Genomic DNA, 24,556 nt, shown 5'->3' with positions numbered 1-24,556 from the left:
ACCATCATCATGACTATTATTTAAAAGCCAGCATTGGGGCTGGGCATGGTGGCTCACATCTGTAATCCCAGCACTCTAGGAGGCTGAGGCGAGTAGGTTGCTTAAGCTCAGGAGTTCGAGAGCAGCCTGAGCAAAAGTGAGAGCCTGTCTCTACTAAAAATAGAAAAACCATGGCAGGAGGATCACTTGAGCCCAGGAGCTCGAGGTTGCTGTGAGCTATGATGATGCCATGGCACTCTACAATGCTATGCTATAATTATGTTGCCAGGGCAACAGAGCGAGCCTGTCTCAGAACAAAAACAGTACTAGGAACAATCAGTGCTGTGCTGCAGTCCACCTGGGCCTCATTAACTCCTCGGGTGTCCGTGTGGCCCTCATTGGTTCAACACAAGATCATCAATCCCACAGGGAGCCCTCACAGGGTTGCACACAGATCTGCAACCTGGCACTGGTGACAGAGATGACTTGGGCATGAGCCGGGTGGGGAAAGGGCAGAGGCTCACTGGTTCTGACGATGCTGGATGGTCGGAATCACCAAAGATGGATCTGCTGAAGACCACTGGAAAACCTGGGGCCCTGAGCAGCCACCTTTTCCCCTGGTCAGCAGAGGGAGGTATGGGGGAGGCCAGCTGCGCAGGCCGAGTGCCAGGGGACTGGTGGGTTTCCAGTCCCATGCCTCTACTTTCAGAGTCAGAAGAAAGATCACAAGCTCAAGGGGAAAGTAGTGGGGCCGGAGAGATGTAGGAACGTGAAGGAGACCTGAAATTACTCTTGTTCAGATGATAAAGCAGCAGCTAACCAAGGAAATACAGAAGCTTTAACTCATAAAAATTTCCATGTTACTAAATGTGCTTTAAAAGTCAGTGTAAGGATTAAAAACGTGGAGTCTGGATCCACTGGCCTGAAATATCTCAATTCTACTGCTCAGTACCTCTGTGACCTTGGGCCAGTTGATTTAGCCTCATTGAACCTTAGTTTCCTCATCTGAAAAATAAGGGTATTAACAGTCTTATAAAGTTGGGGGTTTTTTGACACAGAGTCTCACTCTGTGCCCTGGGTAGAGTGTTGTGAGCATCACAGCTCACAACAACCTCAAAGTCTTGGGTTCAAGTGATCCTCCTGCCTCAGCCTCCCAAGCAGCTGGGACAACAGGCACCTACCACCATATCTTGCTAATTTTTCTATTTTTATTTTATTTATTTATTTTTTTTTGAGACAGAGCCTCAAGCTGTCACCCTGGGTAGAGTGCCGTGGCATCATAGCTCACAGCAACCTCCAATTCCTGGGCTCAAGCAATTCTCCTGCCTTTGCCTTCCAAGTAGCTGGGACTACAGGCGCCTGCCACAACGCCCGGCTATTTTTTTTTTTTGGTTGCAGCCGTCATTGTTGTTTGTCGGGCCCGGGCTGGATTCGAACCCGCCAGCTCAGGTGTATGTGGCTGGCGCCTTAGCTGCTTGAGCCACGGGCACTGAGCCATAATTTTTCTACTTTTAGTAAAGACGGATCTCGCTGTTGCTCAGGCTGGTCTTGAACTCCTAGGCTCAGGCAATCCTCCCACCTTGGCCTCCTAGAGTGCTAGGACTACAGGAGTGTACCACGGAGCCTGGCCCAGTATAAAGTTTTTATTCTCCCTTTGGTTAGATGAAATACAGGAAGATTGGACTAGTGTCTGGCAAACAGTAAATGCTATATGAGTTCCCAGCAATAATGATATTATTTTATGAGGAAGATAAATAAGTTGAAGCCCTTATCTCTCCCTGTCTGAATTCAAATCTTGCAAGGAAGGCCGAGTTCATATTCTAGGTTCTCTGTTAGGCTTTCTCTGACTCCCACGAGCCTTCCTCTTCCAGACTCAGGGCACACTCGTCACCCTCACCTCTTATGTGCCATTTAGACACATACACCTCCTCCAACTCTTGTTTTTTCATATTTAAATGCCTTGTTTTTAATACCTGGACTGAGAGGTAGGATCTTACTAGAAGTGTCTCTCTGCTCGTCCTCACGAGGTCTAGTGCAATGTCACCTCACCAGGGGTGCTGGATGCATGACGTAAACTGGTCAAGGACTTCCCATGAACACAACCCACCTGATGATTAAGTTGTCCTCACCAAGGGTCACAACAGTGGCTTCTGTGGCTTGGAGAGACATGAGTTTGGCAAGGGCTTCTGAAGTTTTACTCTAGGAAATAACCAGAATATAAAATGAGAGCTAGCATAAGCTGACCTGTGCAGACACAGACCGACATTCACAAGGCTGGGGTGAGAGGGGTCAGAAACAGCTGTAGAAATGGCAGCTCCCTACCACAGCCGCACCACACAACAGCAGGCTCTGTGGGGTGGCATGACTCACTATGCCCACATGTCACTGCCACACTGATACATAGTGCCTGTGCACGGAGTTCCAGGGATTACACGTCAGACCGTACACCAGTCTGCCCACTGACTGCTCTCTTTTAGGTTCCATCTAATTTCTTTTAGGGCCTGAGTAGCAGTCTCTTACGGGGTATGTTTCAATGCTAGGGTCAACACAGGGTATTAAAAATGGTGTGATCCTGAGGTGGCAATACAGATTTCTAGCCCAACAACCTATACACACACTCAGCTATGTAGGAAAATGCAACACAGGCTCTGACCTGAGGGCCAGACTTCTTCCCTTTACAGAATACATCTGAACAAAGGTTTAAATAATTAACCAGATTAGCTGGGATTTTAGAAGTGGCCTCCAATTTGGAGATTAGCGCCTGGAGCACCTAATTATATGGAGGTTTCCTATTTCTTCAAGTCTGTCTCTACCAGGTATAATCAGTAACTCTAAACACGGTGCTGAGAGGCCCTGGGGTTTGTGTTACTGAAGGAGCAGCTTGCTCCAGAAGCTGGCGCTGCTGGTACCTTCGCCACGTGCTCCAACCAGCGCCCCAGGGCGATGAACAGGAAGAGCATAGGGGGGGTGTCGAAGAACGTCACAGGGCTCCTTTCAGCCCTCTCGAACACTGCGACCACCAAGATGACCAGAGAGTAGACGTAGGCAATGCTTGTGGCCAGGACAATGAGCACGTCCATGTTGGCAGACCTGTGTCTCAAGGATTTGTAGGCCTGAACGTAGAAGTACCACCCACCAAGGACCTGCAAGACAAGGTGAGCAGAGGCAGGCAGGAGACGTCATCAAGCGGCCTGGGGCCATGGACCCGGATGCGGAGACTGCAAATGCAAGCATGCCTGTCCTCTGTACGGGGCCAGCTGGAAAGATGCAGGCCCTGCTACAGGAAGCCGGTGGCGATACTGGGCAATGGGACTGGGCTTGGGGCAGGATGTAATAAGCAAAGAATATCTGTCCCTCTTCATACTTCAAAATGACTTAAATTGTAATAAGTATGTATGTTTTCAAGTAATTGAAAAAACATAGAAAAAACAATTTCCATTTCTTTAAGTCTATCTCTATATTATGTATTATTAGTAATTCCAAACATGGTGTTCAGAGGAAGTAAATACAAACTACAAATGCTTGTCCCCGCATATCCCTAAACATCTAAGTTAGGGATAACATCCCTAAAGTACTAAGTTATGCTTTAGTTTTATATTTAGTTTCCAAAATACTGGCTAGTTCCTTACTATCACCATCAAGAAGACATTCTACAAGGTCTGTCTTTCTACATCTCTGCCTTTCAAGATAGAAGCACGAGCTCCAGGGTGATCCAGCCGCTTCCTCTAACGACCATGGTGAATGTAGCAGAGTAATGTTCTAAGAGGAGAAACACAGCTTCACCAGTCCTCACCCAGAGAAGGCTGTGACTCCAGGGAGAGTTCTGATCTCCTGTAATCAGCTGTGAGACTGACAGTGAAACCAGGCCCTTAGTCCCTCACATGGGAGGACACTTCTGCTCCTTGGCTGGTCAAGACAGAAAAAAGCAGCAACTGCCAGAGTAGGGCAGGAAAACAGCAGGAGTGTGACACTTAAACCGAGCTACGGACCTGTCTGGCCTATGAGGGCACAGTATCTGCTGGCCCCACACAGGAGCACAGGCAGCGGTCTGCTCATCTTTCTCACACGCACCTGGACAAAGGTACACAAGATAAAGAAGAAGAGATTTAAAACGGACAGTCCGGGAATGATGTTGTGGTCCAGGACATGGGGCTCATTGCTGGGTACCAGCATGTAGATCATTAAACCCATGACAGGGACGCCAAACAGCAGGCTGCACAGGAAAGACTTCTTCCACCTGAGGAGCAAAGGCAGCAACACAGACAGATCAGACACCCCCTGTCACGGGGCCACTTCCCTCCTGAGGGCCAGGCTTTAATGCTTGCCTTTGTCACATGTCTGGGACAAACCACCAAGGGCTAAAATGAAACTAAGGATCACTGCTAGACACTGGCCATCCGAGGGACTATCTAAAGGTCTACACCTTGGTGCAAGGATGTTCCAGAGATGCCCAGGCCCAGCCCCTGCCTTTACAACACTGATATGTCACTGCTGATTCGCAGGTGAGGCAAGTGAGGCCCAGAATCTGAACATTCAGCCCCAAAGAGGTCTAATATCCTCAGCCTGTGGCTGTCTACAGTTCTTAGTTCAAAATTCAATGATATCCAATCCCCCAAAGAAAAAAAATCAATAAAAGCAGTGTTTTATTAGTATAGACTTACTTATGCATGCAATTTTTGAATAATTATGAGGATAATGAGGCTGTCTTGATGAACACCAGAGCTGGATAGCAGGATATGCCAGCTGTGTCTCACATCAGCTGTAGCGCTCATGAAATTCCAACTGAGAGGTTGCAGAGCCTCCAAAACACCTTAACTGGCCTGGGCCTGAGAGGCCAAAGTCCTAGGCTCTCTCAGGCTGCTGCCCAAGGCCTCTGGACAACCAGTCCCCCACAGTGCCCCAGATGCCTCTCCTGCACCCACCATGCCAGTCAGACCAAGCACGTGAGCCCCTGAAAGGCCCCAGGAGATCCCCAGCCCCGTCGACTCCTTCAGCCTTGCAAACATCCACTCATTTTTTGAGCCTAGATCTTTAAGGCCCCTGGTTGGAGGTTTCCTACACCTTCCAGAATCTCCCTGAAATACTGCTGTCATTTCTCACTCTTGCTCCCAGACCATTTTCTTTCCACTCTGCCATAATGCCTGTCCTCAAATCCTAGTTCTAGAAATCATACAAAGTCTGAAAACATTGTCAAAGCAAATAAAAAAACTACACTCTCTTCTTCCTCTCCAATTTGGAAGTGCTGTTCAATCTGTTACCACCAGTTGCAGGTGGTTATTTAAATTAAAATTAAATAAAGATTAAAAATGCCTTTCCACAGTCACACAAGCTGCATTTCAAGCACTCACTAGCCACAAGCGACAAGGGGCTTCTACCATGCAGTGCAGACACAAGGCCCTCCCTTGTCACAGAAACCCCTTTTGGACAGTGCTGTTTTTAAAGGGTTAACGTGCCAAGGGTAAAGGCCACGATCCGTGACAGCAGCCCGGGAGCCCAGAGGCAGCAGGCACGCATGCGCGCAGCGTGCGTCAGCCCAGGCAGAGGAAGACACCAACACCACCAAGACCACCATGTACCTTGCGTGTTCTACTTACTGCTTTATTTCCATCTTGTGGTCCAAGTGATGAGCTCTGGGGTTTCTCTGGGCCGGGGAAGCATGAAAGCCAATTTCCTTGTTATTAAAAATAGAGGGGTGGAGTGGGGAAGGAGGAAGGTGCTTGGTTAAACCACGCACTGGTAGAAAGCACGTCACAGCCTTGGAAACCAGCAAGTGAACTGAACACTGTTTCAGACAGGTGTGGCATGTTTCCCCTTGCAGCTGCTTTACCCAAGTTGCCCCAAAAACCTTGCTCAGAAGTCCAGCGCCCTTTTACGCTTAGAGATTGCCCCACTCCCAAAAGGGGGTACAGGCCACTCCTATTCTGGCACTATAGCTTCACCAGGCCCCAACACCAGCCAGTGCTGACTTATACAAGCTCCTACATTTTGAGTTAAGAAATCCCAAATACTTAATTGTGAGCCATTTTCATTCCACCCACGAGGCACCGAATGTCAGAGAGGTTAAATGCTGTGCCGGAAACCACAGTGTTATCAGAAGAGCTGAGTCCAGAGCTCAGTCTTCAGACTTCCAGCCCAGGCCTCCTCCCAGTGGAGCTGAACGTGGCTCCTGCAGTGTCTGGAAGTGTGGCTTCCACTGTGGCCTAAGAGAGACTGCACCTACACATTGTGCTTTTCTCATGGATTCAAGCACTTCTGTCCCCACTTTGGTCTGGTCACTGTCTCTGATCCTCTTTCGGAATAAATGCAGAGAAAACTGTTAGAAAATGTCTTGTCAGTCAGCACAGCATAGAGGGGCCCCAAAACTCTGGTGATGGGACTTTTATACAAAATTAAAAGTTATACTAGGAGAAAGCATCTAAGACTGTCTAAAGACAAACCATTTATGGGTGGCTCCTGTGGCTCAAAGAAGTAGGGTGCCAGCCCCATATACCAGAGGTGGGGGGTTCAAACCCAGCCCCGGCCAAAAACTGCAAAAAAAAAAAAAACAAAAAAAACAACAAACCATTTACAACTAATACCATCCTAATTACATCAGGAAAAGATCCCCCAGAGATGCAGAAAGGGGAATATGCCTCCCACAAGAGAGACCACATGTGGGTAAGATGCCTCGTGCGAGGGAGACCACACGTGGGCAAGATGCCTCCTGCGAGGGCAGAGGCTCCGTGGGCTGGGCAGAGGTGCACGCTCCTTATGGCCGACTGTAACAACCTAACACCTAAGCCTCACCAATGCCCTATCACTGCTGCTCATTCAGATTTGTGGTGTCACAGAAATAGAAAGGCTTCTGAGCTTGGAACTGTAAGGCCGGGTTTGAATGCCAGGTTTCTCATCTGTGAGCTGGTACCAGTGAGCAAAGCCACTTAACCTCTCTGACGATCTTCCCTTGGACAGCTATGGTGTCTGCCTCCAAGAGGGAGGCCCTAGGTCAGCAGCAGCAGCAGCAATATGTCCACATCTGAAAGTGCCACTGGGCCATGCCACAGACATCTCTCTTTAAATACACACATACACACACACACACACACACACACGCACACGCACACACACACACAGAACATTAAAGATGATATCATATGAAGACTGCTCCAAGAAGTCTCACTTCATAAGCAGCTGCATATGGAACAGTCCCACTAAACTTAACAGGCCCTGGCCACTAGCTGCTGTAGGTTAACCTTGTTCAGTTTTGACTATCTCGCCCATTCAGATTGGATGCGCTCTCTCATATGGTCTGGTACAGTATACACTTTAAAAAGGAAATGGGCTCTGCGGACAAACTGAGGAAGGGAGTGGGAGGCAGGGCATGCATGAAGATTTTAACTGATTTTTCAACACAGAAATGGCCCAACTCTCCAGTAACCAGGCCTCCCAATACAGCAAGAAGGTAGCACCATTCCTCCCAATGCCAACATTTCTTTGTGCAGACATAAAGAATACTTAAATATGTCTCAGGGATGATCTAAAATTACAACAACAACGTCTTTTCCCTGATATCCCCCCTCAGATTATTTAATATTTACTTATCTTCGCAGTTTATTTTAAAATGATTGAGCTCGTTTCCCTGAGAAAACTTGAAGGATTTGAGGTGATTTTTGTTTCTTCTTTTTTGTTTAGCTCTATTTTCTCATTTTTCTTCAATGATCATGTTTTTTAAAAGGTTAAGTATAATTTTTTAATGAATGACTTACCTCAATAATTCTGATAATATCCCGTGGACCAATAATTTCTGGATCAAATTTAACAAGGGCTTTACTGGTGGCAAGGGCCACAGAGGCGTAGGTGATGCCATTTGTCCTTGTGAGCTTGGACTCGATGGTGTGGACACAAGACGTGCAGGTCATTCCCGTGATCTGCAACACAGGATGGCAAGAATCCCACAGACACAAGGTCAAGACGAGTCTATTGTCAAAGGCACGCCAAGGAGTCTGCATACCAGACAGCTACGAGACTGCTCCCCATTCTAACATCATTCCCAAGACTCTGGACCCCCTTGACTTCCAGCTCCGATAACGAGAAGCCTCCACAAGCCACTCTCCACTCTGTCTCAGATATGTGACTGGGATAGTGACTGCCTCCAATGAGAAGCCTTCACAAGCCACGCTCCACTCTGTCTCAGACATGTGACTGGGATAGTGACTGCCTCCAGTGAGGAGCCTTCACAAGCCACGCTCCACTCTGTCTCAGGCATCTGACTGGGATAGTGACTGCCTCCAATGAGAAGCCTTCACAAGCCACGCTCCACTCTGTCTCAGGCATCTGACTGGGATAGTGACTGCCTCCAATGAGAAGCCTTCACAAGCCACGCTCCACTCTGTCTCAGGCATCTGACTGGGATAGTAACTGCATCCAATGAGGAGCCTTCACAAGCCACGCTCCACTCTGTCTCAGGCATCTGACTGGGATAGTGACTGCCTCCAATGAGAAGCCTTCACAAGCCACGCTCCACTCTGTCTCAGGCATCTGACTGGGATAGTGACTGCCTCCAATGAGAAGCCTTCACAAGCCACACTTCACTCTGTCTCAGGCATCTGACTGGGATAGTGACTGCCTCCAATGAGAAGCCTTCACAAGCCACGCTCCACTCTGTCTCAGGCATCTGACTGGGATAGTGACTGCCTCCAATGAGAAGCCTTCACAAGCCACGCTCCACTCTGTCTCAGGCATCTGACTGGGATAGTGACTGCCTCCAATGAGAAGCCTTCACAAGCCACGCTCCACTCTGTCTCAGGCATCTGACTGGGATAGTGACTGCCTCCAATGAGAAGCCTTCACAAGCCACGCTCCACTCTGTCTCAGGCATCTGACTGGGATAGTGACTGCCTCCAATGAGAAGCCTTCACAAGCCACGCTCCACTCTGTCTCAGGCATCTGACTGGGATAGTGACTGCCTCCAATGAGAAGCCTTCACAAGCCACGCTCCACTCTGTCTCAGGCATCTGACTGGGATAGTGACTGCCTCCAATGAGAAGCCTTCACAAGCCACGCTCCACTCTGTCTCAGGCATCTGACTGGGATAGTGACTGCCTCCAATGAGAAGCCTTCACAAGCCACGCTCCACTCTGTCTCAGGCATGTGACTGGGATAGTGACTGCCTCCAATGAGAAGCCTTCACAAGCCACGCTCCACTCTGTCTCAGGCATCTGACTGGGATAGTGACTGCCTCCAATGAGGAGCCTTCACAAGCCACGCTCCACTCTGTCTCAGGCATCTGACTGGGATAGCAAATGCCTCCAATGAGGAGCCTTCACAAGCCATGCTCCACTCTGTCTCAGGCATCTGACTGGGATAGCGACTGCCTCCAATGGGTAAGAATGTGCACCTCTGCAAAACCCTCTGAGCTCCTGGAATCCTCTCTGTAATCCTGAGCGTCACGCGCATGTGGTTTGCAGCTGCTACTGGGACCCTTCCTATGCAGTGCTCTGCTGGGTCCATGGGTGGCAATGTCAATACCGTATTATCTACAGGAGGAAAGGACTTAGGAAGGAACTGAGGGAGAAGGTAGGTCAGGGGTGGCTCCAAAGTGTGGACAGGGTGCTTCCAGGCAAAGGTAAGGGTACCCAGGGACGCGGAAGCTTGGAAAACACAAAAGGCAGAGCACTCAGGCAACCACCAAGAGACCATCAACAGCCAGGTTGGCTGGCACAGGATGGCAAGGAAGAGTGGGAAGGCTGTAGTATGGCTGGGTCCTTGGCCTGAAGGCCCTTGAGCAGCCAGCTGAAAACTGTTGCCAAGCCAAGACTCAATGCAAAGTCACCAAAGTCACCAAGGGGTGAGAAGCATTGGAGCTGCCCTGTGAAGTCTGCATCAGTGATCCCAGAATAAATGCTGGAAGAGATGAGAGAGTCCCATCTGGAATTAGGGAGGAAGAAGAGGGCTGATCATCTGTAATCAAAGCTCAGTCAACTTGGCATGAGACCAAGGAGAAGGTGAGGCCCAGCAGGCAAACTTGGGAGTGCACCTGCCGGCACCTCTAAGCTCCCCTTTGACTTTTCCAGCAATAACAACATACTTCGAATGTGCCTAGTACTGTCCCTGTCACTGTGCTGCTCACACCAACCCCACAGGTAGGTCTCAAAACTGTAGTTTTAGGAACTCATCTAGTTACACAACCAGGAAGGGGCAGAGCTGAGCATCTCCAGTCTGCTGCTGGAGGGAGCCTTCACAGACCAAGCCAAGAAGTAACCCTGCCGTGAGGCAGCCACGCAGCGACGGGCAGGGCCAGAACTCAAACCCCACTGGAACCTATGCCACCGAGGCTGGAGCCTATGCCACTGCAGCCACATCATGCTGTGCATCCTGACATGAGAAAAGGAGCCTGAAGGGTGGCGTGCCAGCCCTGGGGCACATACCAGGAAATTGGGCAAGTCACTCTTCTGAGTAGCAGTACTCAGCATTTCCTAGAATACTAAAATGCCTGTGACCATGTGATAACAAAAGAACTATTGATAAAAGTTATTCAAGAAGTTATTAAAAAGTAGTTTTTTAAAAAGAAACTGCAATAAAAAACTGTTGAAAAAAAGTTTTCACCTTTTCCAGTAATACCCCTTGCTTCCACGCAGTACTCTGAGATGTCTGGTGTGGAACGGGAGGTTTGCAGTGAGCCCCTGCGCCTCTCACTGGCTGATGCAGCTGTACCCTCCACACCCAGGAAGTTCTGCCCGAGAGCAAAGGAGCTACTTGGCAGAGAATGCTCACCGAGAACTCACATGCTACTGTGTCCTCAATGCTTTCCTCAACCATTCACTCAGCACTGATTGTAGAAAATTCTTAATGACCAGATGCACTAAGGCAGTGGTTCTCAACCTTCCTAATGCCAGGCCCACAGGTTAACACAGTTCCCGTAGGTCGCAACCCACAGGTTGAGAACCACTGCACTAAAGGGTAGAAACCCCTCTTCCCTCGGTGAAGCAGCATTACTCAGTTCTCTGCGGGTTCTTCTAAGATTTCCTTTGTTTACACAGGGAACTGTGTACAGAAGTGCTTTCACACATAGCATGTTCTAGACACCACACACACATGTTGTTTTCAATGATTTCTTGATATGTGCAGCTGGTAACATCAGACAATGGGAAACAACGTTTCTCCACCCATCCTGGGAACCACAACCACCTTGGGTGCTCCCCTAAGACTGCGTGTGCCTGGGTACAGGCCTTCTCCATGTTGGAGGGCACTTCTACCATGAAGCCTCACCTCTTCTGCCTCAAGATATCTATAGGCACGCTAGCTCCTCTTTAGGCTTGAAGGACTGTTTATATTCAACCTCCTTCAAACCATCCAATTCGGGACAGCCCGCTGCTTTTAATTCCTCCTTCTCCTGTATTCCTGCACATCACCAACACTTTTTCCTGACACTCTGGATACTCTTGGTACAGTCTCTCCTGTGACTGCTGACATAAATGACCTCCCTGCACAAAATGAATGAGTTGCTGGCTTCAAAGGAAAACAAAACAAACCAAAAACCCAGCAACAACAAACAGGACAGATCTCATGTGAGGGAAACTAATAAATCACAAAGATGATCGCTGCCAGAAACTCACCTATGACTTGTCAGAAGCCTGCAGCCCCCTGACGTGGCCATGATACTTACAATCAGCTCGATGTCGCCACTGCAGCCTGCGTAGTCCTCCATGACCGCAGCCTCAAAGCCCAGGTCTGTGATGAGCTGAGCTATCCGGGGCGGCTGGATGACTTCTGGATTATACTTGACCTCTGCCTTTCCCGCCATCAAGGCAACCAACACGGAGAGAACACCTGAAACCACCAGGTCACGGGTATAGCACTCTGGGAAGGCCTCTGGATGACATGGCCAACATAACCTAATAAAGACAAATGTCTTCCCAGAAACCTCTAGACGGTGGCTCCCAAACTTGGCTGCACATTAGGATTGCTTGAGGGGCTTTTAACAGTTGTGGTGAGAATCTCTCAGTATAGGTGCCATTGATTCTAATGTACAGGCAGTCCCCAGATCATGAACAAAATAGGTTCTGTAGGCTTATACGTAAGTTGGAACAGGCACATTTACTTACTACCTAAAACACTCCCCATCTCTAAGTGCAAGTTGTATATAAGTCAGATGTTTGTAAGTCAGGGACTACCTACACAGAAAAGCTTGAGAAACACTATTCTAGAATAATGCTCCTCAAACTATAAGGGGCATCTGAATACCCAAGGACCTTGTCAAAACAGCTTCTGACTCAGTTGGTCTGAGATGAGGTCCCAGATTCTGCATGTCTACCCAGCCCAGGTGATGCCCATGCTCCAGCCTGTGACAAAAGCTCTGAGTCAGGCTTAGAAGACACCCAGGTGTGTAGTAGCTCACACCTGTCACCCCAGAACTCTGCAAGGCTTGAGCTCCCAAGTTCAACACCAGGCTGAGCAAGAGTGAGACCCTATCTCTTCTAAAAATAGAAAAACTAGCCAGGCATTGTGGCAGGTGCCTATAGTCCCAGCTACTCAGGAGGCTGAGGCAAGAGGATCACTTGAGCCTAATCAGCAAGAGTTTGAGGTTGCAATGAGCTATGATGACACCACAGCACTCTAACTAGCGTGACAGAGCAAGACTGTCTCAAAAAAAAGACACTCATGAAGCTTTCAACTAGTCTTACAGAAAGGATATACTTTTTTCTCTAGATACCTTCATACAAGGAGAATAATTAAGAATTTTCAAAGGTGGTTTTTCCTACACTTTTTCCATTTCTAATAACTTTCAGGAGTGAAAAAGAACGTTCAAACTATCTTGCTAATACTATTGTGTTAGTTTGGATGGGGATAGAGGGTGGGGAGAAACGTCATTCAAATAAATGAAAGGAATGATGTGCTTTGGAAAGCATGCCATAAGAGATAAAAATGGGTGATCCAAGTTAGGAACAGAAACACAGGCACCAGGGGACTAACGGTTACCTTTATGAGTAGCAAGCCCTGGAGTGAGAAAGGCACTAACTCCTAGTGACACCTCAATATGAGAACAGTCATCCTGGAGCTCCAGGAAGCCATAACCTTGCAGGAAGAGTGCAACCATGGCCCGCAGCTGGCTCTAAATGGTTATCTGTGGTGACAGAGACCATGAAAATCACGCACAGACCTTCTTTGCTCATCAGCTTCCATGTTTGCTCTTCCATGAGCATTCACAGCCAGCTGCAGGCCACAGGTGGACTCCCTTGCATGAAAAGGATGGTAAACAAGAGGCTAGAAAACTGTATCACTCAAATTTAGGGTTGATTCTAAACAGCAGAGAGTCCCAGCAGAAAGATACATGGAACCACTGGGATGAGGAAGGAAAGTGACTCCGGAAACAAGGTAGAGTCACAGTTAAGAGGACAATTGATGAGACCACACCTATGGTGCATCTTACAAGGGTACATTGAAACTTACTAAATATAGAATATAAATGTCTTAACACAATAACTAAGAAAATGCCAGGAAGGCTATGTTAACCAGTGCGATGAAAATATTTCAAATTGTATATAAAACCAGTGTATGGTTGGGTGGCACCTGTGGCTGAAGGAGTAGGGCGCTGGTCCCATATGCCGGAGGTGGCGGGTTCAAACCCAGCCCTGGCCAAAAACCACAAAAAAAAAAAAAAAAAAACCAGTGCATGGTGCCCCATGATTGCATTAATGTACATAGCTATGATTTAATAAAAAAAAAAAAAAGAAAGAAAGAAATACTCCAGGCTCAGCACCCATAGCACAGTGGTTACAGCACTAGCCACATACACTGAGGCTGGTGGGTTTGAGCCCAGTCCAGGCCAACTAAATAACAATGACAACTGCAACAAAAAATAGCCAGGCGTTGTGGCAGGCACCTGTAGTCCCAGCTATTGGGAGGCTGAGGCAAGAGAATCGCTTGAGCCCAAGAGTTTGAGGTTGCTGTGAGCTGTGACGCCACAGTGCTCTACCAAAGGCAATAGCTTGAGTCTCTGCCTCAAAAAAAAAAAAAAAGAAAGAAAGAAAAGAAATATTCCAAACAAAAAAGTGGCACAGGATTTCTGTTGTACTTTCGGGTTTAAAAACATTGGGAATGTAGTGTGGAGGACACAACTTTGGCATTTCCACAACATTCTATGGTTTATAGGGACAACAGGACAGAATATTTGAAATTGGAACTTCTACACAAAATACAGGCTAGTTAGTGATTTATAGTAACTGGTTAATGGGATGGGAGGGAGAAAATAGAAAATAAAATTAGGACAAGCTAATTGAGAAGTCTATCTGTAGAATGTACCTTGATCTATCTTTAAACTGTATTTTCCACGGCTAACTCACTCAGAGATATATTCTATCTCAAACTAAGTGCTTCTTAAAGAAAAGAATGTTAATTGTACAAGAACATCAGACAAACTTTAACACGATCACATAATGAACTGGCCACTAGGTTATCAGAGCTACTGACAAATACAGTTGAGGATTCTGAAAGGAGAACACAATGTCTACAGATAGCGTTCCCAAGTTCAGCATGGGCGCAGGGCTCTTACCAGCTTCTTTCTGCAGATTCCTTTCTATGTTAGACACACAGGATGCACAGGTCATGCCTTTGATTTGTAAAAAACATTTCTGCGGCCCGACAGTTCTGGTGGCTTGAAGGGCCTTTGGCAAGTGACTGGGCCCGTGGCTTTGAGAAAGCTCCCCAGCATGGGGAGCCACTTCCTGCACAGACGCAGGTGGGACGCCCGTAGTTTGCACCATGGAATTGCTACCACTGAGGTTTCCAGCAGGGTTGAAAGAATAGTTTCCTAGGATAAATGTCAAAATAATTCAAATTAGAAGCACAAGTACTAATTTATTTTTCAGAACAAGAGGTTCACACCTGATAATTCTCAGATTAAAGCTCCTGGAGAGGCTAAGTGGTGTTTCCATCTCTGCCTCTCCCTCCCCACAACCAGAGGCAGGCCCACAATCAGACATGTGAAAACATGCCAAAACTTCAAGAAGAATCATTCTGATTACGCAAATGTTCTAATTAGATGATAACATCAATAATAATGATAATAATTCAGCAAGTGGTCTGCTAAGTACATTACATGTGCCTTCCTTTAATCACTAAAATAGCCCCATGTGGCAAGTACTATTATCTTCATTTTACAGATGAAGAAATGAGTTATAAGAAATTAATTTATCTCAGATCCCTCGGGCAGTAAGTAATGAAGCCAGCCTCTCAGCCAGGCCCCTCATCTCCAGGGTCTGTCCGTCTACCCGCTCCCTCATTCTGGCTAACAGACGTCTGGCTCCCTTTCCATGAGAATCACCTTGACTGATGGGTCCGCCTTTTTCTCATTGTTTGTACAAGGTGTATATGTATCTAGGTGTGCATCTTTTGTCAGTTGCATGAGTTGCTAATATCTCCTCCCAGTTATACTTTTAGTATCTTTTGATAAAAGAAGTCCTTAATGAAGTCCAAATTATCCATATTTAATAGTATTTTTTTTGTGGCTTGGTGCCTGTGGCTCAAGCACCTAGAGCACCAGCCACATACACCGGAGCTGGCAGGTTCAAATCCAGCCTGGGCCTGTCAAACAACACTGACAACTACAACAAAAAATGGCTGGGCGTTGTGGCAGGCACCTGTAGTCCCAGCTACTTGGGAGGCTGAGGCAAGAGAATCGCTTAACCCCGAGAGTTTGAGGTTGCTGTGAGCTATAACACCACAGCACCCTACCCAGGGGGAAAGCTTGAGACTCTGTCTCAAAAAAAAAAAAAGTATGTTTTGTGCCTTATTAATAGATGTGTCTACTCAACAATGAGTCTGAAACTATCCAAGATGTTTGCTTCTAAAAACTCCATTGTTTTAAACTCCCACATTAAAGTCTACAATGCATGTCAATTATTTCCTGTGCAGAGTGTGAGGTGATTCACGTGGCATCTGGGCCCTCAGCATGTTCTGGACTGAGGGAACGGTGCCTCTGAAGTGACACCTATTTACCAGGGTGGGACGCAACAGTAATATTCATTCACCCATTCACTCAAAAAAACATTTACCACACAAACAAGTAAGCAAACCCAGAGCTGCCTTCTAGGCAAAGACCAGGTCTAAATGTATTTTCAGTGGGGTGAATTTCAATGCCTGTCCTTGCCCGTCTTGTAAGCTGTTCCCCTCCCTTCAATCACAGGGTGGAGGCGGTGGGAGAGGGGCCTGACCCTGCAAACCACTCTTCCCAGGCTTCCTTGCCAACTTGTTTCTGATTACACTGGCCCACGGGAGGTAACAAATGGAACAGGGGAAAAAAACAAAGTGTTTCTGCCTCTACGAGGGTCCCAGTTCCTCCTGTCGCCTTTCCCTTCTAGGGTTCCAGTGGTCCCAGTTACCACCAAGTAACCTCAGCCCCAGGGCCCCAGTAACTCCCCTTGGTCTCTCAGACCCTCCAGCCCTCCAGGAGTTGGCTTTCTGGGGTTTTCAACTCTGAGACCTTTGTTACTCAGTGCCTGTATTAAATGCCTCCACTGAGCCACCTGCCACTCCACCTGTCACAGCCCACAGCTTCCTCTCTCACTGCCTTCACAAATACCTACTCCGTCCTGGGTACTAGAGAGTCTTAGGAGAAACAAATCATGCTGGTTTGAAGACTGTCTTCAGGGGCCTCCTAATCAATCAAGGACTGATCAAATACAAATATGAGTTTAGCATTTAAGTGGTTATAAAAGACAGTCATTGGCACACTAATGGTTTATTCTAAATTAAAGTTGCCGTTGCCACATATAATGCAGGACACTCAGTTAAATTTGAATTTCAGATAAACGACAAATAATTTTTTAGCCTAAGTATACCATAAATATCTTATGACGTACTTACATTAAAAAAGTATTCACTGTTTATCTGAAATTCAAATTTAACTAGGTATCCAATATTTTTATTTGCTAAGTCTGACACTCTAAATACTTCTTGGACTAAATATAATTCTCATAATTCTTCCCAATTAAAAAAAAAAATCACTGTTCTTTTCTTTCTAGGTTTACCTAATCAAACACGATTATTCTGGAATATGTAGTTGGGTGCTAATTTCTTTTTACTTCCAATAACCAGACTGCCCTCTGGAAAGGCTTCAAACATCACACAAACACAGCAGATGTTGACTTAATACTATATATTTCTTACCTTTGAGTATGGGATTTACTGTTCTATTGTGTTTTCCTTATTTATTTTTGTCTTTTAAAAATTCCTTCCTGAAATGTGGTACGAAAGACAAAATACACACTGTGGCTAGGCTGCCCCTGCCCTGCTGTGTGCACCACGTGTGCAGAGGCGGAGCAGGGAGAATCACGATAGAGGGAACTTTTCAAGGACACAAGCCTTATCTCAGTGGCCACGGGAACAGGGTGTGGGAAACCAAAGTCCACTTGGCTGAGTGTGGAGCGACTGCGACTGGTCCATGATGCTGAAGGCAGCTCTTCCTGGTGCTAGGCCGGCTAGTCCCTATGGCACCACGCTCAGCCGACAGCAGAAGCAGCCAGCAGCATGAGTCTGGCCTACAGTGGTGTGCACATACAGGCCCTGTGCCTGGGACCCAAACAGTTAAAACACACTACCCACGGGCCAGGTATGGTGGCTTACGCCTGTAATTCTAACACTCTGGGAGCCCGAGGAGGGTGGATTGCTTCAGTTCAGGAGTTCAAGACCTCTCTGAGTAAGAGTGGGACTCTGTCTCTACTAAAAATCGAAAAGAACTAGCCTAGTGGCATATTGGTGCATGCCTGTAGTCCCAGCTATTTGGGAGCCTGAGGCGAGAGGACGGCTCGAGCACAGGAGTTGCCCCTCTAATACAACCTGTGCCTTTCCCTCCTTATCTGCACCTTTCTCTATCCTCACCCACCTATCACCCTCTCCAGTACTTCTGGCCTAAGCTACTGGTAGCCCCTAGCCCCTCCCCACAAGGCAGGCTGGGCTCCCACCTTCCTGGGTTCCTGATGCAGCTGCCAAGGCTTCTACTGGCCTCCCCTAGTTCACCCTGAAAGACGTGGTTCAATCCTGAGTTCCTGTGCTCCAGTGTCACATCCGTGTTGCCTGGAAACCGCCATCCCCTGTGTCCCCTTCCGCCCTCTGCTTCTTTCCCGTCCTATACTTACTCTTCCCGGGCCTCTGTCATCTCCCAGGGCCCCCATACTCTCCCCTGAAACTCAAGACCCTTCTATCCCATGGTCCCCCAGCACATCAGCTAGTGGCCCACCAGGCCCTGCTTCCCTCCCACAGTCACCCTCATCACAGCCCCTGGTTGGCCCCCAAGCTCTACGGAGCTGACCTCCTTGTGTCTTTCAGATCCACATCCTGCTCTCCAGACCCACTCAGTCCTTGCCTGGCCTCCCATGCAGCCTCACTGCCTCTGTTCACACTGCCTGACACCAGACTGAGCCTCTGAAACATACTCTAACTTTTGTTAGACCTTTAGGGGCTCCCTTGCCTCACAGCTATCAAAGGGGACAAAGGAAGTCACTGTCATCCTCTTCTCTTAAATCCCACTTCTAACGCAACTAAAGTTCTGCTGTTTTTATTGTTCTGTTTTGTCTACCAAAGCAATCTCTGGAGTTGGTTAATAGTTCCTTCGGTCAGTTTCTGAGTGCTCTATCTCAGAATGCAGAGTTAAAATCTCTCCAGAAAGGCGGTGCCTGTAGCTCAATGAGTAGGGCGCCGGCCCATATGCTGAGGGTGGCAGGTTCAAACCCAGCCCCGGCCAAACTGCAACAACAAAAAAAAAATAGCTGGGTGTTGTGGCGGGCGCCTGTAGTCCCAGCTGCTTGGGAGGCTGAGGCAAGAGAATCGCGTAAGCCCAAGAGTTAGAGGTTGCTGTGAGCCGGGTGACCTCATGGCACTCTACCCGAGGGCGGTACAGTGAGACTCTGTCTCTACAAAAAAAAAAAAATCTCTCCAGAAAGAAGCCCCAACTCAAGGAGTTTCTGGCATTTAAGTCTGCTATGGTTTGGATGTGTCCCGCAGATTTCATGTATTGGAAACACAATTTCCAATGTGGCAATAATGAAGGGTAAGGCCTTTAAGAGGGGACTGGATCATTAGGGCCCAGCCCTGGTGAACCGATCCATCCATTCGTGGGTTAACAGATTAATGAGTTTTCCTGGCAGGGGAACTGGTGGCTTTACCAGAGGAAGAGAGACCTGAGCAGGCATCTTAGCACACTCAGCCCCCACCCTGGCCACATGATGGCCTGCGAGTCCCCACCCACAAGAAAGCTCTCACCAGATGCCACCCCTCAACCTTAGATTTCTCCTTAACCATCAGAAACTGCTTCCGTTTCTTTATAAATCACCCTGTTTCAGGTATTCTGTTATAAGCAACAGGGATGGACTATTACAAAGTCCCAACTACATTTGAGGCAAAATCTAAACATTAGAAATTGTACTTCCGGGCGGCGCCTGTGGCTCAGTGAGTAGGGCGCCGGCCCCATATGCCGAGGGTGGTGGGTTTGGACCCAGCCCGGGCCAAACTGCAACAGAAAAATAGCCGGGTGTTGTGGCAGGCACCTGTAGTCCCAGCTGCTCGGGAGGCTGAGGCAAGAGAATCGCGTAAGCCCAAGAGTTAGAGGTTGCTGTGAGCCGTGTGAGGCCACGGCACTCTACCCGAGGGTGGTACAGTGAGACTCTGTCTCTACAAAAAAAAAGAAATTGTACTTCCTCTGCCCTGATGACTGTAACACGTGAGGAGCGGCTGCAGGAACTTGTTAAAGTGTGGCTACGTGCAGCACGGAGCAGGCTCACCTCTCCACCATCCAGGAACCAAACAGAGGAGACACCCCAGGACACGCTGCACACACAGACCAGCTACGTACCTGCAGGAGCGACCGAGGCCACAAACCCCATGTCTTCCACAGCAACTCTGAGGTCTTCTGAGCTAATTACAGAGGGATCGTGAAGAACCGCTCCAGTCCCTTCAGCCAAAGAGACTGACACCTGCTGCACCCCTTCCCGCCGGGAGATGGCGCCTTCGATGGCCTGGGCACAGGATGCACAGCTCATGCCTGCAATGGTCAGCACTGTGGGACTGCAACTGCCCTGCCCCTGGTCTCTCTGCGGGGAGCCAGGGTTGTGGCAATTGGATGACCCGAGACCTGTTCCACTGCCCTCTGCTCCATCAGGAAGAGAAACTTTAAAGTTCCCGGGTGGAAGCGCCTCAATGGCCCTCCGCAAAGACATGGGGCTAGTACGAGAAGGATGGTACTGTACTCGGGCAGTTCTGTCCTCCAAGGACACTTGAATATTTTGAACCCCTGGGAGTTGGCCTATATTTCCTTCAATATTCAAGACGCAAGACTTACAGTGCATTCCCTGTATTCCCAGTTGGAGGGTGACCACATGGCTCCCTTGGTTGCCCCGGGTCTCAGAATTACTGGAATTCTGGTTAGCAAAAGCTGACGGCATCTTTGGGTTAGTGCTCTGTAACTGCCTAATATCAATTGGTCCCAGGCTTAAGGGCGTCACTTTGTTCTTGATGGCAGCTTCAAATCCCATGTCATTTACATGATCCCTGAGGTCTTCTGGCTGAATGAGATAAGGCTGGTATGTGATGATGGCCTCCTGGTTGCTAAGGGAGACTCTGGCCCTCACTACTCCTTGCAGTTTCCGGACCTTGCCTTCAATGGTGCTGACACAGGACTGGCAGGTCATGCCCTTCACACGGAGCCTCACCACAGCCTCCTGGGAGGGCCAGGACCTGGAGGGCCAGGAAGCAGCCTTTCCGGGTGTGACGCTGGCTTCAAAACCCATGTCCCCAATTTGATGGCAAACCTGCTGCAGGCTGATGACTGATGGCACATGTTTCACAGTGGCGCTGCCTTGCTCCAGGGAAACCTCAATGCTCACGATGCCTTTCAAACCGGAGATCATGCCCTCGATGGACTGGACACATGACTGGCAGGTCATACCCCAAATCCTGATCAGGTTCGTGGCCACCTGAGGGGAAGGGCACAGACCATCCGGACTGCCTTCGAAGCCAACATTGTCGAAGGCAAAACTCTGCTTCATTGCTGGTTCCCAGGCCACAAGTAGGCAAAGAAAGTTTAGATGAGATCTAAAAGGAAAAGACATAGCATTTTTTACCCTTAAAACTAAATATTTTCTACAATATTTCAGTTTTCCTGATACTGAGATAATACAAAAACAAAGCTACTTGTGTCAAAACATCCCAAGGGTACGAGAACATAAAATACTGAGGTAGAAAGTTAAAGACATCATGTCTTTAACTCCCATGGGCTCCCGTGAGCTCTGACACTGTGATTCTGCCCTCCTTAATGAAATGTCTTTCTCGCCCAGCAGGCGTGGAGGATCTGAAGGAGAGAAGGAAGGCACAGTGCAGCTTTATGCACAGAACACAGCACTGCAGCCCGAAATGGGAAAGCACGGGTGTTACAAGAGAGCTCCCAACTCTGGCTGATTCCTGAAACCTCCCTGCAAAACTTAAGTCTTTTCAGCTCAAACTCTGGGGGTCCTGCTGAATTGCAAACCCCGAAATAAACAATACCACACTTCCATATCTCCCTCGAGGGCAGCGGTTCTCAACCTGTGGGTCTCGACCCACAGGAACTGTATTAAAGGGTCAGGGCATTAGGAAGGTTGAGAACCACTGCTCTGGGGGCGGGGGGGTGACGGGTGGGACCTGACTCTCTTAGCAGAAATTAAATGTGATTAACACTCTTTGGGTGCAGGCTCCCAGTGCAGTTTCCCAGGCCCCTCGGGTCAGAATCCACAGGTGGGCCACAGGCCTGTGAAAAGAACTGCTCTCTGGGCCAAGAGGGGCGGGAGGGGAAATACTGGAAGAACAGAAAGTTAAGTTGAACAAGGAACTTCACTGACCTCCTGGGTCTTCATAGGAGTTATAGTCATTACCTAAATTTTAAGTACGTCACCAAATTAAATTAAATGGCCATATTCCTTTTTTTTTTCGGAGACAGTTTCACTATGTCACCCACGGTAAAGTGCTGTGGTGTCACAGCTCACAGCAAGCTCAAACTTTTGGGTTTAAGTGATTCTCTTGCCTCAGTCTCCCAAGTAGCTGGGACTACAGGCGCCCGCCACAATGCCCGGCTATTTTTTCAGTTGTTACAGTTGTCATTGTTGTTTAGGAGGCCCCGGCAGGGTTGAATTCACCAGCCCCAGTGTATGTGGCCAGTACCCTAACCACTGAGCTATGAGTGAGGAGCCAAATGGACATATTTCTTAATGCACTACAGTACAAGAGTCATTTCCTGACTTCTATACATGATGATGTGGCCACAACCATTCTATTAACAAGACAAAATGTTCCTGGCTTGGCAGCTGTAGCTCAGTGGCTAGGGTGCCAGCCACATACACAGGAACTGGTGGGTTTGAATCTAACCTGGGCCTGCCAAACCACAATGACAACTACAACCAAAAAATAGCTGGGCGTTGTGGCAGGCGCCTGTAGTCCCAGCTACTTGGGAGGCTGAGGCAAGAGAATCACTTGAGCCCAAGAGTTTGAGGTTGATGCCACAGTTTGAGGTTGAGCTATGATGCCACGGCACTCTACCCAGGGCAACAGCTTGAGACTCTGTCTCAAAGAAAAAAAAAAAAAAAAGACAAATGTTCTTTTCACAGGCTCACAATCTTCTACTCTCTCAATTAGATGTATTTTTTATACCAATTATTAGTTAAGTGTGCTTCGAAAATTTAGAAACGGGCTCTTGAGTATCATTATAAAAAACTCTACCCAGGGCAACAGCTTGAGACTCTGTCTCAAAGAAAAAAAAAAAAAAAAGACAAATGTTCTTTTCACAGGCTCACAATCTTCTACTCTCTCAATTAGATGTATTTTTTATACCAATTATTAGTTAAGTGTGCTTCGAAAATTTAGAAACGGGCTCTTGAGTATCATTATAAAAATCATGTTTCTCTCTCCTGTGTACCACCCTCGGCATCCTCCGATGAATCCCCGTCAACAGGCTGCATCATCTCCACATCCCTGCACATAAAATGCAGGTCTTTCCAACTATGGCTTATGAGCAGCTTAACAAGATGAAGGTCTAAGTAACTTTTAACATGGAGACTGTAAATGTTGATTTATTATCCACAAAGGGAACAATAAGCTAGTTGGAGATTAATAATTACAAGAATTTTTTTTTTTAATCACCGTAGTGTTTCCTAAGACAGCAGAGAAAAAGAGAATAATTAAGTGATGTTGGAGAAAGCAATTCAAGTGTTTATTGAATTTGATAAACCCAGTGATACATCCCCTTCACTGGTGCTGAGGCGGGACGGGCACAACCACAGCCTGGGAAAGGAGTCATGAGGCGATTTCGTCACCAGGTGAACACCGCAGGGTGGACTCACACAAACCTACAAGGCACAGCCTCTACACAGCTGGGCTGCAGGAGACAGCCTGTCGCTCCCAGGCCACACGCTACAGAGCACGTTACCATACCGAACACTGCAGGCAAATAGAAACACAACGGTAAGCATTTGTGTGTCTAAACGCAGAAAAGGTACAGTAAAAATATGGCATAAAAGATAAAAAGTGGCAAACCCATATAGGGTACTTATCAAGAATGGAGCTTCCAGGACTGGAAGTGACTCTGGCTGAGTGAGTGAAGAGTGAGTGTGAAGGACGTTACTGAGCACCACTGTAGACTTATAAATGCCAGATACTTAGACCACACCAAATTAATAAAAAAAAATTTTCTCCCTTCAATAATAAATTAACCTTAGCTTCCTGTAACTATTTTACTTTAAAAATATTTTAATTTCATTTACATTTTTTTTTAATTAAAAAAATTTTGTAATATGTAACATTTAGGCTCGGCGCCTGTAGCTCAAGCAGCTAAGGCGCCAGCCACACACACCAGAGCTGGCAGGTTCGAATCCAGCCTGGGCCCGCCAAACAAAAATGACAACTACAACCAAAAAATAGCCGGGCGTTGTAGTGGGCGCCTGTAGTCCCAGCTACTCGGGAGGCTGAGGCAAGAGAATCGCCTAAGCCCAGGAGTCGGAGGTTGCTGTGAGCTGTGACACCACGGCACTCTACCCAGGGTGACAGCCTAAAGCTCTGTCTCAAAAAGAAAAAAAAAAGTAACATTTAGCTTAAAACACAAACACACTTTACAGCTGTCCAAAAATATTGTCTTTGTGTAACCCTAGTCTACAAGTTTTCCTATTTTTATTTTTTTAACTTTTAAAATATTTTTGTTAAAAATTAAGACACATGCACAGTAGCCTAGGCCTACAAAGTACCATCCACATTACCATCTCCACAGTTCATTCCACCTGGGGGTCTTCAGCGGCAATAACACACAAGTGACAACAAAGCTTCTGTAGAAATACTTCCTGAACTGTTCTATAGTTAACTTTTCCTCTTAATAAGTAGGAGTACTCCCTAAAATAATGATTAAAGCACAGTAAATAGAGTAACACGGTCGTTTATTATCATTGTCTAATATTATGTACTGCACATAATTGTACATGCTAGACTTTTATGACCAGCAAAGAAGTAGGTTAGTTTAAACCAGCATCACCACAAACACATGCGTAACGCTTTGTGCTACCACAGTACGAAGGCTGCGTCACTAGGCCAT

General features: G+C 47.5%; 1 protein-coding gene across 9 annotated transcripts in view; it reads right to left on the bottom strand.

The window, feature by feature from the left end:
* Window positions 1–24,556, bottom strand: part of ATP7B (ATPase copper transporting beta) — an 84,772-nt gene that overhangs the window by 21,845 nt on the left and 38,371 nt on the right. For 4 of the 9 annotated variants that reach the window (XM_053564026.1, XM_053564024.1, XM_053564027.1 and 1 more), the window contains 8 exons: window positions 19,805–21,042; window positions 14,510–14,767; window positions 11,624–11,787; window positions 7,725–7,886; window positions 5,574–5,650; window positions 4,051–4,216; window positions 2,889–3,122; window positions 2,087–2,178 (listed from right to left, as the gene is read on the bottom strand). In XM_053564026.1, coding sequence (XP_053420001.1) covers window positions 2,087–2,178; window positions 2,889–3,122; window positions 4,051–4,216; window positions 5,574–5,650; window positions 7,725–7,886; window positions 11,624–11,787; window positions 14,510–14,767; window positions 19,805–20,996 — 2,345 coding nt within the window. In that variant the 5' untranslated portion in view covers window positions 20,997–21,042. Of the gene's footprint in view, window positions 1–2,086; window positions 2,179–2,888; window positions 3,123–4,050; window positions 4,217–5,573; window positions 5,651–7,724; window positions 7,887–11,623; window positions 11,788–14,509; window positions 14,768–19,804; window positions 21,043–23,328; window positions 23,351–24,556 lie in introns of those variants that run through there. The other 5 variants (XM_053564028.1, XM_053564030.1, XM_053564031.1 and 2 more) reach the window with 5 other exon arrangements.

Source organism: Nycticebus coucang, chromosome 15, assembly GCF_027406575.1.
Source record: "Nycticebus coucang isolate mNycCou1 chromosome 15, mNycCou1.pri, whole genome shotgun sequence".
Lineage (NCBI taxonomy): Eukaryota > Metazoa > Chordata > Mammalia > Primates > Lorisidae > Nycticebus > Nycticebus coucang.
Note: the sequence above shows the minus strand (reverse complement) of the source record. Positions and strands in the feature narration are given on the sequence as shown.